We start from the raw sequence: 21043 nt of genomic DNA, 5'->3' as shown, positions 1-21043 counted from the left end.
TTAAAGAAAGGGCATCAAGAGAAGAAGAAGCAGAATAGAAAATATACTGTAATTGGGAGATATCACACCACCTGATAGAATTGGAAAGAGAATGAGGGACAAGCAGCAGAACATAAAACAACTAAAAGCTATTCCAAAATGCTTCTCAGTTCTACAGTTAAACACTCCCTACACCTATACTTCGTCATGTTCCATTGTAGGCATTTTCATCATTTGTTAAATCCACTTCTGGTTTTACTGCCTATAATGTTTAGTTTTGTTTTTCTCTCCCAAGGAATCTGAGATTTCAGTATGTGAGATCCCGTTATCGTAGTGACAGTGACATGCTTCACCGCCTGTTTGTGTGCATTGCAGGTAAATTCAATCTTTTCTCATTGTCCTGCATAATCCTTACATAAGTTTAAACTTCTCATACAATTTTTTGTTTGTTTTTTCAACCTTATGTACTATGTAACTGCAATTTGTAAAATTCATGGGTTATAGTTCAGCATTAAGTACAGCAAAATGAGACTACCTACCGCGATATGTTTGGAACTAGCTAGACTGCTGTGCTTTCCTTTTCAGGTGTTGCTGACCAGCTTCAGACAAACTTTGCAAGTGATTTCCGTGCTATTCTAAAGACTGTGTTTGAAACAGTGAGCTCAAAACAACAAGAGGAAAGGGAAAGTGAGTATGCTCTAGATCAGGGGTCCCCAACATTTTATATCTGTGAGTCACATTCAATTGTAAAAAGAGTTGGAGAGCAACACAAGCATGAAAAAAGTTCTCGGGTGCCAACTAAGGACTGTGATTGGCTATTTTGTAGCCCCTATGCAGATTAGCAGTCCGAGGAGGCTCTGTTTGGCAGTACACCTAGTTTTTTGCAATTAAAACATGCCTCTGAGCCAGGAATTCAAAAATAAGCACCTGCTTTGAGGCCACCGGGAGCAACATCATATTTTAGGGATCATATTGGGGATCACTGCTCTAGATTGTTGGCTTGCCCTGTAGGGTTACAGGGAAAAGACTGGAGTTGTGTCAGCGTAATGAAGACACATCAGGGAATTATCAGATGTTGTGACATTAGTCATCTTTAGGGTTGCCACCTTTTCTAGAAAAAAATACCGGCCTTCCTATATATTTATCTTTTTCCCTATTAATAACATTGGGATCAATCATAATTTTTTCCGGCCAGTCCGGTAAAATACCGGCCAGGTGGCAACCCTAGTCATCTTATGTAACACTGCAGGACCTCTACTTCACTACATTCAACTGAGAGTTCCCACTATGGATTTAACTGTATTAAAAAAAATCACCATCATAATAATAATAATCCTAATATGTTGACTGTTTCCCCTTTCAGAGAAGCTCTTTCTTGCCCCACTTCTCATCTCATGTCCCTCTTTTTTTATCTTTTACATTTTATATAGCCACCTACAGTCATCCCTCCTACCATATATTGCTAGTCAGGCTCCACCTAGTTATCTTTTAGGTATGGTTAAACTGAACAATTCTGCTAAAATATTGACTTACTATTAGGAATTATTGTTAATGATTATTAGGCACCTTTACATTTTAGTGATTTTGTCATCTGTGGTTTTTGTGTTGTTTTCATCCCCATATTTCAGTTAATATAATGGAGATTTATAGTGTAGAATTGATGTAAAACCAAAGAGGTCCCTTTGAGACAGTAAAGCCATTAAATAACACAACATCAGGAATCAATGGACACAGGAAAATAGAAATCTATCCTTGGTCATCTGGTTGTGTCATATCATATTAAAGAAACAAAGATTTCATGAATGGTGTTATCACAATAAGCATGGCTTGTGTACATGTATGAAAGGGCAAGTAAAGGCCCAATGTTTGGACAGTGCTTTCTTAACATAGACATGTGATTTCTCATATACAGTGGCCCTGTGTTTTTTACCTCCTGGATACATGGTCTTCTACCATGAGTGGGTGAAGAGCCTCATAAAAGCTTGGCAAAAACTGTAGCCACATGTTATTCTGCTTATTTATCTGCGTATTTATATGTATTACTATGAGTGGCAGCTCTTCTATACCAACCAATAACATTTTGAAATAAGAAGTAACAATTTAAGGTCATGCATATAATTGTATAATATAATAACCCTTGATATTGTCTCCATTATCATGAACACCTTGATGGACGAGATTTTGAAGAAATCCCTTCAAATGACATTAAATTAGTCTAATGTGGAATTGTTTTACCCTGCTATGGAATATATTATATACTTTTAAATGTGAATAATAGAAAGTAGGGAAAAACAACTCTTAACTCCCTAAATAAACAAGATCTCAATGGTTCCACACGAGGACTGACAACCGTCAGAAAATCAAATGTACTTAAAATTATAAAGAAATAAAGGGTACCCCGTGGGTAACAACCTAATCAATAACCAGCATACAATAAACTCTTAGGGTAGGGACACACTGGGCGATTTGGGGAGATTTAGTCGCCTGGCGACTAATCGCAGCGACTTTTCTCCCCGAATGCCTCCCCTCACTCTGCGCCTGGATAAAATGAAAAGTCGCCGGCGCTAATCACACACAGCGATTCGTTTTCCCGAAATCGCCCGAAGTTGCCTCACGAGGAAACTTCGGGCGACTTCGGAAAACAAATCGGCGCGTGTGATTAGCGCAGGCAATTTTTCATTTTATCCAGGCGCAGAGTGAGGGGAGGCATTCGGGGAAGATTGGTCGTGGAAAGTCGCGGCGATTAGTCGCCAGGCGACTAAATCTCCCCAAATCGCCCAGTGTGTCCCTACCCTTAGGATTAAATAAGTTAATTCAATAAATAGATTAAGGTGCAGGAAATGCCTCCAAATTAATTAATTAATTGTACAACTACTTAATTTTAAGATAATTCATGAATTCTATAAAGTGCCAATTAGTGCATAATATCCATAGGGTAGTTTAGTCAATTATCATTCTCAACTTCAATAACAATTCATGGTTAGACTAAACCAAAAAAAAGGTAAGATAAAATGACAAGGTTCCTCAAGGAGTGCAATTAATTGTGTAAAAAACTAAATTAAGTGTGAATTATTAGGACCAAAAGGAAGTATATTGAATTAATCAAATACTCATATTTGTATGATAAGTGCTGGAGATTAAATTAATTAAAAAGATCTCGTTACGTTAAAAAATGACCACATTAGGATGAAAAATAAAACCAACGCTGCGGTCAGTAAAGTAGAGAGAAGATATAATGAAACATGAGAAGGTGGAGCTGTCCCAAAACTAGCTGCCTGTTGTTTTCTAAGACTGGGACACCACAAAGAGGAAGGCAGGACAGGGTAACCGAGACTGTGGCCTTGGTATATTAACTTGCCCTGATCTTGTAGAGACTAAGTTGACCCTAATAAGCCACAAATCAACAGCCCCTTGGAAAGGAAGGAAGATTGGTTAAGGTAAAAGAAGACCACAGCAATAGGAATTAGATCCAACCCAATAAAGCACCAGGAAACAAATCTTTAAAAGAATCTCAGGAGTTGAGCGACTCGCCAACGCGCGTTTCGCTTACAAGCTTTCTCAAGGCGAAATAAATATACTTTTAAATGTACCACCCTTTGACAACTAGAAATGCCTTATTGGGCAGCTGTATTTTATGTTCAAGCACACACTGGGGTCATCTCTCTGGCCTTCCACATTACTATGTACCCCTAGTCAAGGGCAGATTCCTAATGGATCGAATAAAGGCAGTTTCACACATTGCAGATTATCATGTTTTGCAAAGGAGTGGCATGTTAGATTAGTTTTGTTATTGATTGTCTTCAGCCTGTTAGATGTGTAATTTACAGTCAATTACTTCTCAGTCTGACATAGTCCAGTATCATTTAAAAAGAGAAAAAACGGAAAAGAGAGACATCTTCAGATAAGAGCTTCATTTAGGAGTCCAACAGCAAAACAGTGCAAATATATATATATATATATATATATACAGTATGTTATAATTATGATTGTATTTTCATTGGTAATCACTACATTTCCCCACCCTCCAGAAACTACAGATAATGCCTTCCGGTTACCTGACTGCTGCCTTTGTCAAAACAATACAGAACGTCACACCGTAGCTAAATCAGGTATAAATGAGCTATCAGCACCTATATTCCTGGTACCTGATGCTTTTTGCAGCCACAAATCAGAATTCAGTATATCACCTGCTCTTGTTTTAATTTATACCAAGACTGTACAGATGAGGATCCTGATAAGTGTGTTTTGTGCCCAGTACCTCCAGAATGGCTCCCAGACAATGCCAGTTCCCACTGCATGAGCTGCTATGCATCTTTCACCTTACTGCGCAGGAGGCATCATTGCCGTAGCTGTGGGAAGGTAATTGTAAGAATGGCTGAAGTTGTTTTATACACCCTTCAATAAATGTGTGTTATTATGAGATCCTGTTTTGTTTCCACTGTAGATCTTCTGTTCACGATGTTCTGCATACTCCTCTACCCTGCCTTATATTGTCTCTACCCATCCTGTCCGAGTGTGTTCTCATTGCTACCATGTTCACTGCAATCCCTTGAACAGCCACAAAATGGACCAAGACTGGACTGAAGCCTGAAAAGGGCACAATGCCATGTACTGATATCTCAGACATTGGCAAGGGGCCGGTTTACTTCTATTTATACAACCTGTTTACAAACATTTGTTATTGACATTGCACATTGCACTGGTTTTGTTAAGTGCCATTTCTTGCTTCTCTTGCTATGCTCAGGAGTTAAGGTGTGCAAGATAAAGCCTTAATACTTCTGTAGGGTTTTTATTTACTGTTAAAAACATTTAAGCATTTCCATGTGTGTATGTTTTTTTCTTCATTTTTAACAAACTGAATCTGTAGTTACGTAATATATTATACAGATCTCATACACTGACCAGCATAGCCCATATTGTATGAACCATTGGGAGCTCTTCCTCAGCACTTGCTAAAAGTTTCCTTGCTAATTGTAAGTATACGCTGTGCTCTTACACTCTTCAAGAAAAGTTTCAAGCATCGCTTAGAGATTGTGTGAATCCTTTGCAGCAATGCCTTCTTTCGTGGATTTTAGCAGAAAGTTTTCTTGGCAGAATCTGTTGGGCAAATATAATGTATTTGTTAGAATTTATACGCTAAAACAATATCAATGAAAAAAAGTAACTCCATATTGCATAAAACAAAATCATTGAGAAAATATTGGTGATTGTGTCCCTTTACGGGTCAGGGCACATGCTCAGATTCGGAGAGATTAGTCGTCTGGCGACAAATCTCCGCTTCTTCAAGGGGACTAATCTCCCTGAACTTTTAGGGTCAGGGCACACGCTCAGATTCGGGAAGATTAGTTACCCGGCGACAAATCTCCTGTTCTCCCCAAACTGCCTCCCGCCGTTGGCACTCGGAGCACTTTGTTTTCCGAAGTCGCCTGCCATCCCGGCGGTTTTTTACATTCTAGCTGGCGGGAGGCAGTTTGGGGAGATTAGTCTCCCTGACGAAGAGGAGATTTGTCGCCGGGCGACTAATCTTCCCGAATCTGAGCGTGTGCCCTGACCCTAAAAGCGTGTGTTCTTGTAAATGTGCAGCATTTTTCTTTTCTCTTAGTATGGCTGAAATATATTTAATACTTTATTAACAAGTAAAAGTAAGCCCAAGGGCTATTAATGTGCCATATATTCTGTACAGAAGGTGCAAAAAGGAAATATTCAATATATATGTATGTAGTGTGGAAAGAAACAGGTCAATCAACATGTTGATTTGTTGTAGTGTTGTAATGAAGCATCCTCAGGAATTTTTCAGTGTTATTAACCTATATCTAAGCTAAAAATATACATCCTGCGGCTGTTATTACATTTGTAAAGTTTGTTTCAAGTCTGGTAACCCATAGCAACCAAACAGATCCTTACTTTTAAACAGCAAGCCAGCAACTTCTTCCTGCCAATTGCTTGCTGTGGGTTAATAAAACTGGTTCAAAGTTTGTAGTTTACCCCTGGGCAAATGGTGACTTTAGCTGACATTCACACATCACAGGTGCTTCTTTGTACAAAAGAGAATAAAACGCTGCTATGAAAATTCTTTTAGTTATCAAGGCAGAAATATGATCAGGACTTTTTTTTGTTATTTCATTGGAGACCTGCAAAATTAGCCTAATCACAAAGTAGTTTTAGAAAAGAATAAAGGACTCCAGGACCCACCTCCTGAAAAATATTTAGAAAGAACAACCTAAATGGTCAGCCAGAGCGAATAGTTACGTGGCATGACCAAGACTTTATGTATAATAGGGCAGACATATATAGCCAGGATTCCTAGTCCAACTGACTGTAGATAGCTCTCAGTTACAGTGTCCAGACAGTTGTGTAAAAAATTAGGGAGGGCCTCACATACCCATTTCTGTATGAATTGCTGCAGAAAAAAACAGATCAAGCAGGCTTGTATAGATATAGTAAAAAATAGACTTTTGGCACAACACCATTATGAGCAAAATTAAGGATCAATTTGACTTATTAAAGGGGTTGTTCCTCTTCCAGCAGTTTTTTAATTTCTGTGCTTTCAGATAGTTCACCAAAAATAAAGACATTTTTCAATTACTTTTTATTTTCTATTAGTAACTGTTTTCCAATATTGAAGTTTAAAGTTAAATTTTTCACTTTCTTATGACTTTCTAGAGCAGCTTCGACTGGGGGGGGGGGTCGCTGACTCTATAAACTGTTTTGAATTGATACAGTCAATCCCTGTTTGAATTCATAAAATAGTGGCTAATATTCCACAGATGCTGCCAGGAAATGTATCAACTACTGCAGCAAATTGTAACAGTTGTAACTGAACTGCCAGACTGAAATACCAGACAGGAACGTTACACTTTAAAATTACATTTCTACAAAATGGTAAAAAAAAATAAAAAAATGGAAATCAATTGAAAAAAAGCCTTTCTGGTCACCAATCTGAACTGAATAAAAAGTGTTTGAAAGTGAACAACCCATTTAAGGTGTTGATCAGTGACAAGACCAATTCAGCATGCTTGCCAGATGACTGCCTACTGTATATTGACAATTCAGTTTGGAATTAGTATATCCACATTTTATCGTTCCAAGTACATTCCATCCTTATTTAGGGCTTACAGAATTTATAGGCAAACACTAGAAGCACAACAAGTTCACTCTTCGCAAGCAGAGAATGCACATATCTGATTGGTTGCTATGGCATACAAGTCATGGTCAAATTGGTTCCCCTTTAATTTATAGGAACCGTGCTGCAGTGAAACGAGTGGACGGCAATTGAAAGAGAATGTGGATGTCATTGTTTGTACCATAGGCAGAACATCTGTGTTTTTCTGTGGTTAAAAATTTGCTCCATAATGAGAAAAATGTCTTTAAATATAATCTTTTTCATGTGATTCTTAAATAGTGGTTGGCAGCTAGAGCAATAAATAATTGTCCTTTATGTGCCATCAAATTCTATGCTTATAACTAGATCTGTAATTCTTTCTCGGTTATGTGAGCAAACAAATTATTTTGTGTGCTCAGGTTAAAATAAATACAAGATGTGTTTTTTTAGGAATTTTTTGTATGCACCACTATTTCTTGTGTGTGCCGGCCTCAAAATTTGTGTGCGCGTGCATGAGTGCATATCATAGAGGGAACATTGTCTGTAATACAGATTTATAATATGTTTTACATGAAGATATGCCAGGCTCTCATATTATCTTTTTCATACATACATATATCTCTTTATTTTCCTTTTTACTATGCAAATATTCCCTTTTGTTTTTTGTACAGGGTATTGTATATGGTAGTAATTGCAGGTTGTGCTGGGCACACCTCTCAACTGTTCTATTACTTTTTAAGAGCAATAAAATAGTATGCTTTTTAATATGATTGCATTGTGTGTTCATGTGTTTGTTTGACTGTAACTGTGCTATTTGACTATGCTATATATCCTATTTCTACAGTATAAGCAGATCCTTGTTTTTCCCAACTTTACCATTTTGGTGTTTGAACTACTTTTTGGGCCAAAACTGGTAAGCATTAAAACCAAAACTAAGAACAAGCGATGCATTCCCCATGCCAATGGATTCCTAATATATAAATAACAATAAGGGAAACATCCTTCGGACTCTAAGGGCTTCATGTTTCACCACTGAAAAAGAAAACCCACTCTGGGATGTCAGGATAAATGTTAGGCACTTGGGGGTGCCTAACATTTATCCTGTAGAAGAATTGAAGACACAGACCCACCATCTCTGGTATAGGAACATTAACCGAGGGCATATCTGGCTGGGTAGAAAACATCCTGAAGCCAATTGTAAAAACAAACACCCAACACCCATACAAGACAACACTGACCTTTTAAAGGAGAAGGAAAAGCATCCTGCACTTGGGGGTTAGGCACCCCCAAGTGATGACTTACCTGAAACCCCAGGCCGGTGCTCCCATCAGTAGAAAACGGCACCGGCCCGGGGTTATACCAGTGAGCACCACAGAGTGAACCTCTTCCGGCTTCTTCTTGCTTCATATTTCCCAGGGCAAACGCATGAGCAGTTTTTAGTTAGAGTTCGGCTTTTCGTTCTACTGTTCATGCACAGCCGCGCAAAGAAATTGGAAGACAGAAGAGAGGCGCTCCGTGGTGCTCACTGCTATAACCCCGGGCCGGTGCAGTTTTCTGCTGATAGGAGCAATGGCCCAGGGTTTCAGGTAAGTCAATACAATCACATATTTAGCTACAACCCCCAACTGAACATTATTAAAAAAATAGTCAGAGACCTGCAATCCATGCTCCATATAAATACCAGACTAAAGGAAATATTCCTGGAACTACCTCTTAGCCTAATAGACAACCTTTCTATCTGAGGAAAATGATTGTCAGAAGTGCTCTTCCTAAAACAACTAAAACAGCAACAGATGTGAAACCTGCAAATACATCCAGTGCAAGATCAAGTTGCTATACCAAATACACAAAAAGTCTACACCATTCTGGACTACCATTTGTGGGCTTTATTTTACATGTACTAGGTGCTCTACAGGAGACATAGACATTGGAGAAACAGGACAAAACCTATGTACAAGGATGAACCATCACAGACATAAGATCAAATCATGTGATACACCAGTGGGGCAACAGTATATATGCTTTGCCTTTGCAGCTTTCATTTGTATTTTGCCTGAGGAAGGGGGTCTTGGTTTTCTGAAAGCTTGCAATGTATTGTAATTGTTAGCCAATATAGGTATCACGTCTACTTTTTGTATTTGTTAGTTGTAATCCAAGAAAACAGGATTTCTGCTTCAAACTTGCTATACCTATAGGCATGAAGTTGGCCATAGACGCAAAGATCTGATCGTACGAATCGAGGATTTGTACGATTTTTGGACCGAGTGCGGAGAGTCCCGACATTTTTCGTCCGGCGGAAATCGGTCGTTTGGTCGATCAAACAGGTTAAAAGATTTCTGTCGGCTGACGATAATATCTCTGCATGTATTGCCAGCCGTTCAATTTTCAATGGGAGACTGTCACTAGCTTTTGTCAGACATAACTTCCGTATGATTGCTGTCAGGGGCAGAACATCGGCTGAGCTGTTCTTTTGTACTTTATTTGATCGGAATGGTTAGTTGCAGGTCGGGGGATGGGAAAGTCAGATCGTACAATGATTCCTACGATCAGATCTTTGCTTCTATGGCCATCTTTAGTCCAGCTCCAGCATAGATACCTCTGCCAGGTTTACGTTACATCTATCACATACATGCATACCTCCCAACTGTCCCCTTTTCAGAGGGACAGTCCCTCTTTTGACAGCTCAACCCGCAGTCCCTCATTTGTACTGGAAAGTCCCTCTTTTCTCTGCACTGAACAGCCAGAAAAAGAAACAAAGTTTCTCACTTAATTGGCTTTTAGCAGAGAGGCCAGCACAGCTAACAGGTGCAAATAAGATACTTTGTAACAATTTTGAGACAAAAAAACACAGTTTAGATAAGGAGAAATATTTTCAAACTTTCATAACCTGCCAAATTTTGTAAAACAAACATGGTAATTGGGGGTGTGGTCACAGAAAGGGGTGTGGTAAAAAAATTGCTGCACTACATGCGGGAAAAAATTTTTTGTCCCTCTTTTTACTTCCAAAATGTTGGGAGGTATGTACATGCAGGGAGGAATCTCAAGGCTGTTCGTGTAGTTATAAAGGTAACAAGGTTCACACTATGGGGTATATTTATCAAAGAGTGAAGTTAGAGATCAGCACAGTCCGCTAGAGTGAAATACCATTTCTCTGCATTCATTTCAATGGGATTTTTAAAGGTGTATTTATCAAAGTGTGAAAGTGAATGTTCCCTCTTTGATAAATACGCCTTTAAAAATCCATTAGAAATGAATGGAGTGAGGCGGTAATGAACTGTGGTGATCTCCAGGCCCGGACTAGCAATCTGAGGGATATGGTAAATGCCAAAGGGGCTGCTATAAGGTGCCATAGAAAGTCAGTGTGGGCCTCTATGTACCTGAAATGCCAGGGCCTATTTTAATTCTCAGTCTGGTGATCTTTTAACTTCATCTTTGATAAATATACCCCTTTGTTTAGCCATGGCCTCTGCTGTACATGTATTAGTTCACATTAAGGAATTGAACTTGAAACCTTAGAGACTCTCAAGAATTAAATAAGTGGAACCACTACTTTATCTAGCCCCGTGTATCCCACTCTGTGGCGACTCCCACCCCATTTTTGTCTCAGCTTTACACGTATTCCACTGCCTTTTTGTGTTTGAAAATTTAAAAGCTGCTTGACTTTCCCGCCCGAAACTGTTGCCATTAAACATGACGTTACACAGCAACGCCACGCCCACCACTCTCAGCGGCCAATGGGGAAGCTCTCACAGGAAGCTCCGCCCGTTTCAGGAAGCTCCATGGTAACTGAGGTCTCCGGTAAGCAGCTGAAAACGTCCACATCTCAATGAGCCAGCGACGTCCTGAAGTAGCGGCAGTGAAAAGTTAAGGCCCGAGAATTGGGGATCGAATAATAAGAGCGACGGTAAGTGCAGTTGAGGGAAATATAATGTGACCTAGGGAGGGGTGAAGAGGGCGTGGCCGTGGGCAGTTGCAGTCGTTCTGCCGTCGCTCGGTAGGTATCGGCTACGTTGCATCTTCCGTTGTGTGACTGCTACAGATCCTGAGTGGGAGGCGGAAGTACGCGGTGGCTGCAGAGCGGAGGGATCAGAGCGGAGGGTTCAGAGTGGAAGGATCTGAGTGAGTCGGTCGGCTGAGCTGGAGAGATCACTGTAGGGAGGGGAAATCCGATCATAACAATAACAAGTCGTGCTTGGGGGAGGCCTCAGTGAGTCAGGGAAGAGCTGAGGGGGATTTCTCTCTGTACTCTCGCCCTTAGACTTCTTAATGATTAAAAGTGGTACACTGAGCGATATGAATAGTTATAATGAGCTTGTACAGCCTGCAGCCCTCGGGCCTTTCAACTGCAACTCTCTTGGTGCAATTGCCACGGTGTGAGTTGTAGTTCGAAAGGAGCTGCAGGTTGGACATGTCCCATTTATGAAGAGACCATAGTCCTCCTGTGCTGCTGCTGCTGCCAGGGGCCTCTCATGTCTAACTCTGGCAGCAAATATGGAGGCGCTTGGCTCATAACTGTGAGTTCTGGCAAATGCCACAGGGGCTGCTGGAAGATGCCATAGACAGTCAATGTGGAGTGGGCTGCTAAAGGACTGCTTGGGCCTCTGTGTACTTGAAATGCCACAGCCTATTTTGAATCCCAGTCAGGCCCCGGATTTGTTGAAAGACCACTAAGACCCGGGCCTAGGGGGTCGGCATGCTGTCAGCCACACCCACATTGGTTCAAAAACACCGGGGATGCGCTGGAGATAATCATTTTTGTAAATTTCCCATGTGACAATCAACATTGATGACGAAAAGTTGCCTGAATAAAGGGGAGGGGACAGGGGCGACGAACAGCAGTGGGCCTACGGGCTCCCACTATGTAAATCTGGCCCCAATCAATGTCCAGACCTGGACTGGGGACAATCACAGAGAATTACTTTTACCCATACACTTGTTACTGGGGGGAGACTGATTTCTAACTGAATTGTTCCCGGATTTCAGATCCCACCATCCAGTTCTACTGATACATGTCTTATCTTTGTCCCCTGCTGACCAGAATCTCTGGGTTTCATTACAGACAGCTGTTAGAATTGATACAATAGTTGCTAATATTCCAGAGATGCTGCTGAGAAATGTATCAATTAATTGTATCAACAAAGGCTCTGTAAGGCTACACATTTGTAATTGCTACTTTTTATAACTCCTCTTTCTATTCAGGCCCTCTTCTATTCATATTCCAGTCTCTGATTCAAATCTATGTATGGTTGCTAGTGTAATTTGGACCCTAGTAACCAGATTGCTGACATTGCAAACTGAAGAGCTGCTGAATAAGAAGCCGAATAGCTAAAAAAAAACAACACAAATAATAAATTAAAACCAAATGCAAATTGTCTCCGAATATCCCTCCCTACAACATACTAAAAGTTAACTCAAAGGTGAACAGCCCCTTTAAAGAAACAGATCAGTGTAAAAATATAAAAAAAATGTTTCTAATATAGTTAGCCAAAAATGTAATGTATAAAGGCTGGAGTTACTGGATGTCTAACATAATAGCCAGAACACTACTTCCTGCTTTTCAGCTCTCTAACTCAGCAACTTGAAGGGGGGCCACACAGGACATATCTGTTCAGTGAGTTTGTAATTGATCCTTATTTTACAGCTCAGATTCAAAAGCAACAGATATGACCCATGTGGCCCTCCCTCAATTCACTGATTGGTTACTGCCTGGTAAAGAGAGCTGCAAAGCAGGAAGTAGTGTTCTGGCTATTATGTTAGACATCCAGTCACTTCAGCCTTTATACATTACATTTTTGGTTAACTAACTATATTAGATACATTTTTTATTTTGCACAGCCTATCTATTTACCCAGTTTTTATTCTTACACTGATCAATTCCTTTAAAGCGATGGTTTGCTCCTACTGCTAGCACAGTAATAAGGATGGTGAAATATGTGGTTTTATAATTAATTTCTAACAAATGAGAAGTTGACCATACAGTATATTTATTGGTTAATATATTTATTGGTTCTCCTTTAATTTGTTGACAGTTGGGAATCAGTGGAAGCTGTGAGGCACAGTAGAGAAGTCCAAAGCAAGAGACTGCCCAATAAGCTGTGCTGATATCAAGAATCCCTTGAAAGGCTGACCTTGCATTCTCCCTGCCAACATGGAACAGCTCCCCAGTAATCTGCAGGTCCTTTTGCAAGCTGCTGAGTATGTGGAGCGAAGAGAAAGAGGTGAGAATATGTTCATATTTCTCTTATATTATGCTCCAGCTTGTAATGCTCTAATCCACCAATAGCTGTCAGTGATACAGACAGATGCCCATAATGGCTTTGGACTTTCCTGTTATTGTCCATGGCTAGAGCAGTGGTTGTTGGACTTTTTTCAGTTTCAAGCCCCTTTAGTGGGACCAACCTTTTGGTGAAGGCATTGTTCGCTTGTCACATGTTTACACATATAGGTGTGTATCAGCCATAAGTTCTAAAATATCTAGGATCTTAAATAAGTTTTGACTCCTAATCTCAGCCTAATTGACCTTTAAGCTCGGTTGCAGTCTCTAGGAAAGCAAATAATAATTATTCTCCCCAAATCTCACCATAACTGGTCTTCAGGCTGGGAACATCTAGGCTAAAAGTAACACACTAGTCAGTGAGACCAGGCAGGCAAGAAAACTTCATTGGGCAACCACTCTCTATAGTGGCCGTATTAGGTAAAGCTCTAAAGCAGATGTATGCCTAGCTATTCCAATTCATTATTACTTTGCTTCACCCCAAGACAGTCGGACTTTATTTATTCATAAAGCTGAAGGAGATTGCACTTTGTAGAAAATTTAGAGCCTGTGATGGTCCACCTGCCCTATCAACTATTGCCAGAATGTTCCATTCTCAGATGCATGCTTTCCTGTTGTCCCCTTGCCTGTTCTAGAATAAAGCTGGACAAGCTACTTAAAGCCAGCAACTTTGTCCCTCCAGACTGAGTCCGCAGCGTACTGGTGTGTATAAAGGCCCCATTGACTGGCCTGCTCAAATGATATCTGCAGTTTTGAAACTCCTGTTGGGTGAGGAATGCGTTGGCGTGAGGTCGATTTTGAGATCAGCCTAATTTAACCCAGTATGTGATGTTGAAATTGCCGACGCACTGATATCGTACGAAACAAAATTTCCTATGACATTCGGTGTGTGCATGGTGGGAGACGAGCCGACCGATATTGGCAGAAGACTTGGATAACGGTCGGCTCGTCTATCGGGTCAGCTGGAAAACTTTGATTGGGCTCCTTTGAAGGCACCCGAACATTGCCCATTGCCCATTCTATTAATTCAACATGTATATCTGACGATTCAGCTCTACACGTGTTTATTGAATGAAGGATCTTTCTTTGAAATATCTTTTCCATGAAAGATCGTAATTATAAAGTCTATGGCCACCTTTACTGTGTATGTTTAGTTTTTGTCACAATTGACTTCATTGCCGTCTCCTTGAACATTTAATAATACATTTATAAAAACTAGTTTTCCTTTCTGGTCTGTCAGTTGGACTTAGTGGGGAAATATGGGCATATTAAAGGGGTTCTGTCATGATTTTTATGGTATAGTTTTTATTTCTAAATTACATTGTTTACACCGCAAATACAGTAGAACCACAATTTTCCGTTTTTCAGGGGACCAGAACAAAATGGTGTAAAATCAGGTAAATGTAAAATCAGGGAAATGTGCGCATAATATAGGTTGGACCACAAAACAACAATGTAAAATTTTATTTATTTTTTTTAGTTGTAATATTGTTGTGTAGGCAGCCATCGCAGGTCATTTGGCCTGATCCTGTGCCTTCAAAAGAGCCAGCACTTCAGGATGGCACTGCTTTGTGGCAGGCTGTTGTTTCTCCTACTCAATGTAATTGAAGGAGTCACAGTGGGAACTGGATTTTTGCTGCTGAGTGCTGTTCTTATATGTACAAAGGAGCTATTATCTTGTGTCCGGGAGCTGTTATCTGGATACCTACCTTTTGTACTATTGTTAGGCTGCTGGGGGATAGGGAGGAGTAATATCACTCCAACTTGCAGTATAGCAGTAAAGTCGCATGACTGGGGGCACCTGGGAAACTGACAATATGTCGGCATGCTCTTTTGAAAAAAATGATTCAGTGCTGATTTATGTTGGAGCAGCACTATTAACTGATGCGTTTTGACAGAATCCCTTTAATAATACTTTTTTTTTTATACTAATTTCAGAAGCAGAGCATGGTTATGCCTCCATCTTGCCTTGTGATCCTGGCACACCTGGGAGGCGAAAACGTCAGAGAACAAACAGCAACCCAGATAACGTCAGGTGAGATTCTACTTTCCACTAGCAGTAAGTGCAGTCTTGTAAAAAAAAAAAAAAAACCTCTAGATTTTAGTGATTAAACTTAATCTGATTGTAGAAGTTGGATGTTTATAGTTTTTCCTGTGACAGATTCTTGTTGTTGTGAGTAGGAATAATTTTGGCTATGGCTCAGGGCAATTATTTTAGCTTATGGTTTTCAGAAATAAATGCTCAGAGCTGCCTAAAAGCTGCAGATGTTTTTTCTTCATTCGATAAAATGATGGAAATTGGCGACGTGTTATGTTCAGAGACCCAGCGTAAGTTAGGAAACTTCGGCAAGGTGTGCTTAAAGAAACAGTAACATCAACAAATTAAATTTTTAAAGGAATGACAATATAATATAATGTTCCCTGCATTGGTAAAACTGTGGTAAACACAACTATAGCTTATATAAACAAGCTGCTGTGTAGACATTTGGGCAGCCATTCCAGCACTGGATACACAGTAGATAACAGGTTCTGAAGAATCTCATTGTATACTACAGAGCTTATCTGTTATCTGCTGTGTATCCTGTGCCTTTTCTCCTTTTTCAGCTTTGAATGGCTGCCCCCATGGCTACATATTTATATAAACTATAGTAGAATTTCTGAAGCAAATTCACCAGTTTACCATTGCAGGGCAACAATGCATTATATTGTCATTCCTTTACAACACTTGCATTATTTGGTGTTACTGCTTTAAAAATTGCTCATGCCGAAAAGCATGAACAGTTTTAAATAGGGCCCTCCATGTACAAGATCCATTCTTTAGCACATTCACTGATTCATAGTTCACTTATCTTCATTTAAATTCTATTTCCTGGGCAAAACTAACAATACAGAACAGAAGTTCACTCGTGGCACCACATTTTCCATGATATTTCATTGCGTGGTGTTGTGTGTTTCTAGAGTTTTTCTTTGCAATGAATATTCTGTCACAAAGACATAGTAGTTATTTGTAGACTCAGAAACTGACATTTCTCTTCTTATTCCTACAGATCTGTTCACAATGAGCTAGAGAAACACAGGTGAGTTTGCTGATCTATTCAAAGTCTCCGTAGTTCTCTGTTTTATTGGCCGTTTAAAACGCATTCAACTTAATATAATGTAAAGCGAAACCGAGAATTATATAGATCTATATATTATGCGGCTCATTTATCAACAATCAAATTTAGTTTTTTTTCATGAATCTCTAAAAAAAGTGTGGTTTTCTCATTTTTATTTTTTTAAAAGCTCTAAAAATGTGAGATTTATCAAGTAAAAACCGGAAAGCCTTTCATGCCAAACGTCACCAAGTAAAAGTTGTTAAGGTGCTACAGAAGTTAGTGGGAGGAGAGCTGATCCTATTGGACCATTTTTAAACCATGTTTGAGGTTTTATAATTATTTTTTTTCGGACGAATTGTCCGAAAAACTTGAATTTTTATAGGTTTTCTTGGTATTTGTTTTTGGATCGTTCAGTGCATTTTTTTCGTTCATACCTTTTTTTTATACTCTGGACTTTTAAATAAATTCAGTAATAATCAGGGTAGAGTTAGTGAGTTTAGACCTTTTTTCAAAAACCACTAAAATCTGACCGTTCATAAATAATTCTGCAAGTCGTCTTTTATTAGAAAACACTGGGGCTCGTTTATAAACTTCGTGCAGGGCATAATGATTCGCACAGTGAAAATATGTGCCCTGCCCCTGGTTATATTTAAAAAACTGATTAAGAGTGTGCAAACAGATTTGCGAATTTATTTTTCACACTGCGAATGTCTATAAGCGCTTTTTAAATATGGCAAAAATCGCACACTCTGCATTTGAATTATGCCACAACTTTGGTGGCGGAGAAAATACTCACAAAACCGTTTCGCCAATGGCAAATTTAAGTTACTGTCCACGCTATTTTCGCGCACGACAACCTCTCAAAGTGGCTGTACTCGCGCACAGACCCGTCTCATTTGTGAAAATGTATTCACAATGCGAATTTCGCAAAAACCAGAAAGACGGGCACAGCAGTGCAGTATTTTAGCATTCAGGAAAAAGCATGGGCAAAACAACCATTTGCGAATAAATATGCGATGTGCGGACTTTATAAATGACCACCGCTATTTCTAGTATTTATTCATTCCGTTTTAGAAGAGAGGTCATTTTGGAGCTGGTGTGACCGAACAGAAAACAGTTCTATTTTGGATGCTAACGCTTGTACCATTGCTGATAAGACCAGTGTCCTTCCCAGGCCCGTATCACCATTAATTTTTTTTGGAAGCTGCCTGCCTCTTGTCCCACTTTAAAGTCTGCCTATGGATAGGAACAAGAGCGTGTTTACTATGATTGCATTTATATAGGCTGCTAATTATTAACCAGGGGAATGATACACATCTGATCTTTATATCTGCAGGCGAGCTCAACTTCGAAGATGCTTAGAGCAGCTTAAACAACAAGTGCCTTTGAGCATGGAGAACTCGAGGCATACAACTCTCAGTCTACTACACAGGGCCAAGCAACATATCAAAGTAAGTCTGAATCATATTGGTGGGTAGGGTAAGACTATCTATCTGATATTCAGTAGTAATATTGTATATAACACACAAACTCCCAGCATCCTTAACCAAATGAGGATGATTCCTACTCTCTCTAAACTGTATGGATTTCCCACCTCCTAAATGGTTAAAATGCTGATGTATAATAACATTGTTTAACTGGCAATACTCTGGTCAGCACTCTGAAATGCAGGTCACTGTTGCTGGATTATTCCATGTCCGTGCAGAACTGACTGCAAGATCACCTGCCCTCAGTCATAGTTCAAGGGAAAAGACAATTAACCAGCTATGTTGAAACGGCATTCCCATTCGCATAGAAATGTCTGCTAGTAAAGAACATAAGGCAAGTAGGCAGGTTATTTTGTAGCCCCTGGTATCACACTTGATCCTAAAAGTCAAGTAATTAACTGGTCTTGAGCATTTTTTAACATTATTCCTAGTGTATATACAGAGCGCAGAATTTGCCTGTGGTTCTTTTGTTGCCCTGATTTGTTGCACATTTCAATACAAATAATTCTAGGAGATTAGCCAATACGTTTCAAATGCTGTTTTGTTTATAATGTGTTTAACCCGATGTTCTGTGCAGAAACTGGAAGATCAGGAGCTGAGGGCAAAAAGTCTGAAGGAAAAACTGAGGACAGAACAGCAGACGCTCCGCCAGAGGCTAAAACGGCTTTTACCTCCTAACACTGAGCGGATTCGAACTGACAGTTTAGATTCGTCAACTTTATCCTCCGAGAGATCCGATTCAGATCAAGGTGGGTAGGAGGGGCTTGAGGAGGTGGAGTTCTAAAAGTGCTAGCTCTCCGTGTCATCACCTTCCCACAGTTCTTATTTGACTGCCAGCAGAATTGGTATTAGAGTAAATATTTGGGTAGAAATCAGTGGTAATGTAACAAATAGAATTTTACAGGGGAACTACTGTATAAAGAGCGTATCCATCTTCTCCTTGCCTATTTTGAATTTAATATAACTCTGAGCTTGTATATTCCCTGAACTTGACTAGGAAGCAAGGTTCTCATAATCAGATGAAAGAGGAGCTTATGCAACTTCAGATACAGTATCTCATATTGTCAAGACGGCAGTATGTTGTATAATTGGTACATTCTGTTTTGAGTTTTACATCACCTAGAAGGAAATAACTAAAACTTTCCAATCCTTTAACTTCCTTATGGGTCACTGGATTATTGTATTACTGAATATTTATTTTAACGTGTTTGGTGAACCATGCCCTTGTTCTGATTGTTCTCTCTTCTCTTTCTACAGAGGATTTGGAGATAGACGTGGAAGGAATCATTCTGAGTGGCAATGAGGGCGAACTCTTTGTTTCGTTTAGTGCTGGGCTGGAACACAGCTACTCTACTCCAGCTCATGCCTGGCTATGACCTCTGATTACAAACACAGCACACGAAACATCAGCAGACTTACTGTATGGGCAGCTCCCTAAAACAACTTACCTTGCAGATCTGAAAACACTTGCAGATGTGGCACACGCAGGATAACCTCAATCATTTCTTTTCACTTGCCTCCATATTGAGATGTACTGTTACAGTCTTGAAACATTTGAAGGTGCTTTGGACGTACTATTCCTGCAACAGTTAGCATCATAATTGACTTCTGTTTACGTTGCAATGCTGAAATGGCAGAAGTTTTTCTTTTTTTTTAAAACGACAGGAACATTTTGTTTTTCATATTGCCCTTTGCAAATATGTCAGGGCCGTCCGCTTTTATTTTTAACAGTTAGATAAGGGTATAGCGTAGTAAGACAAGTTACAGTGTCAAATCGCTGGACTGCCGATCGTTTGTTTGGCTTCCTGTTGCTGCCGCCTTTTCATACTGCTTGAAGGGAGGATTTATTATCTTCTTGCTGCCCTGATGGGAGGGGGCGCTTTTGTCTGCCTGTTTTTTTTTTCCTTTATTATTCATGATCGCAATATGTGGGTATGAAACCCCCACTCCACAACAGTGGATTTCTGCCTTGAGCACAATACATCCGGTATTTACGAAGGATCAATCAAACAAAATCCAAATGTGTGTGGAAAACAGGCTCAGAAACCGCAGATACTGTGCTGCAAGGTTTATTTTAACACATGTTTTGAGCTAGTGTGGCTCTTTATCAAGCGTAAAGGTGGCCATAGACATAACTATTACGATCTTTCTTGGAATAGATATTTTTTGTTTCAATACACATGTGTAGAGCTGAATCGTCAGGTATACAGGTAGATTTACGGGAAGAAACAATAGAATTCTACCTGTATCTGACAATTCAGCCCTAACAATGGGCGATGTTTGGGTCCCTTCAAAGGCACCCGATCAAAATTTTCCGTCCAGCCCGATCGATGAGCTGACCGATATCCAAGTCTTCTGCCGATATAGGTTGGCTTTTTTACCACCATACACGCAATGATTATCAGACGAAAATTAGTTTTGTGCGATATCTGTCTATGGGCACCTTAAGTTAGTGCTCGTATTACATCAGGTACTTCGATGCTTTTAGTCCCACCCCCATACCGTGATAGGGTGCAGGTAAATTGGGAAATTAAGTCACTGCAAAGGGCAAATTAAGCCTGACCTCCCAACATAGCAATGTTAAAAACAAACATTTATTTTTTTGTGAGTCCAAAAACTTGTCCCCTTGTATTGCTTGGAAGCCTACAAAAAGAGTCAAATTGCCTACGAAAAAATATTTTTTTGTATTTTCAAACATTTTAGATACAAAACCACTGTACATTCAGCAACATAGACAATATTTGCGTATACTTGTACTGCCCAAATATAACCTACCAGGCTTAATTTCCCGTTTGCCCCACCCCTATCATGGGATGGGGGTGGGGCTAAAAGGATTTAAGTACCCGATGTAATGTGAGCACTAACTATCATTTCTTAAAGAGCTATAAACATTGCAGCACAGGATCTGCGGTTTCTGAACATGTTTTCCCCACATACATCAGATTTAGTTTGATTGACATACGATTCATTTGGGACAGAAGCAGTGGAACGGGCACTCTAGGTGCTACTGGTGCAAACTGATTTATTTTTATTACTGAGGATCAGCCCCTGTCCTGACAGTCTTTATCTTGGGTGTGATTATACAGAAGAAAAATACAACTTTGTT

At 39.7% G+C, this 21043-nt stretch overlaps 2 protein-coding genes and 1 long non-coding RNA gene across 7 annotated transcripts in view; 2 read left to right on the top strand and 1 right to left on the bottom strand.

The window, feature by feature from the left end:
- The window catches only part of LOC108713233 (lateral signaling target protein 2 homolog), a 38470-nt gene extending 33512 nt beyond the window's left edge, over nucleotides 1–4958 (top strand). Inside the window, exons 9-13 of one of the 3 annotated variants that reach the window (XM_018256115.2) lie at nucleotides 275–354; nucleotides 565–666; nucleotides 4008–4088; nucleotides 4193–4338; nucleotides 4424–4958. In XM_018256115.2, the coding sequence (XP_018111604.1) occupies nucleotides 275–354; nucleotides 565–666; nucleotides 4008–4088; nucleotides 4193–4338; nucleotides 4424–4570 (556 nt within the window). In that variant the 3' untranslated portion in view covers nucleotides 4571–4958. The remainder of the gene's footprint in view (nucleotides 1–274; nucleotides 355–564; nucleotides 667–4007; nucleotides 4089–4192; nucleotides 4339–4423) is intronic. The other 2 variants (XM_018256116.2, XM_018256118.2) reach the window with 2 other exon arrangements.
- On the bottom strand, nucleotides 4835–10959 carry LOC121402204. Its single transcript, XR_005966690.1, has 2 exons — nucleotides 10832–10959; nucleotides 4835–5076 (listed from the first exon to the last, which is right to left on the bottom strand). It is a non-coding gene; the product is annotated as an uncharacterized LOC121402204 (long non-coding RNA).
- On the top strand, nucleotides 10846–19685 carry mxd3.S (MAX dimerization protein 3 S homeolog). 3 transcript variants are annotated; one of them, XM_018256112.2, is made up of 7 exons: nucleotides 10846–10985; nucleotides 13111–13299; nucleotides 15294–15390; nucleotides 16403–16432; nucleotides 17787–17901; nucleotides 18515–18686; nucleotides 19195–19685. In XM_018256112.2, the coding sequence occupies exons 2-7, from the start codon at nucleotides 13230–13232 to the stop codon at nucleotides 19311–19313; spliced, it is 603 nt and encodes a 200-aa protein (XP_018111601.1). In that variant the 5' UTR covers nucleotides 10846–10985; nucleotides 13111–13229; the 3' UTR covers nucleotides 19314–19685. The 3 variants fall into 3 exon arrangements, with proteins under 3 accessions (XP_018111601.1, XP_018111602.1, XP_041444621.1); XM_018256113.2 differs by lacking the exon at nucleotides 10846–10985 and adding an exon at nucleotides 11065–11200; XM_041588687.1 differs by lacking the exon at nucleotides 10846–10985 and adding an exon at nucleotides 13991–14123 and having other exon boundaries at nucleotides 13161–13299.
- Nucleotides 19686–21043: the final 1358 nt, after the last annotated feature.

Source organism: Xenopus laevis, chromosome 3S (genome assembly GCF_017654675.1).
Source record: "Xenopus laevis strain J_2021 chromosome 3S, Xenopus_laevis_v10.1, whole genome shotgun sequence".
Lineage (NCBI taxonomy): Eukaryota > Metazoa > Chordata > Amphibia > Anura > Pipidae > Xenopus > Xenopus laevis.
This window is presented reverse-complemented; position numbering and strand designations above follow the sequence as displayed.

Coding starts and splice junctions, on each gene's coding strand:
- mxd3.S (XM_018256112.2), top strand. CDS start 13,230: ATGGAACAGCTCCCCAGTAATCTGCAGGTCCTTTTGCAAGCTGCTGAG. Junction 17,902..18,514: donor GGGCCAAGCAACATATCAAA/GTAAGTCTGAAT, acceptor TGTTCTGTGCAG/AAACTGGAAGATCAGGAGCT. Junction 18,687..19,194: donor GAGATCCGATTCAGATCAAG/GTGGGTAGGAGG, acceptor CTCTTTCTACAG/AGGATTTGGAGATAGACGTG.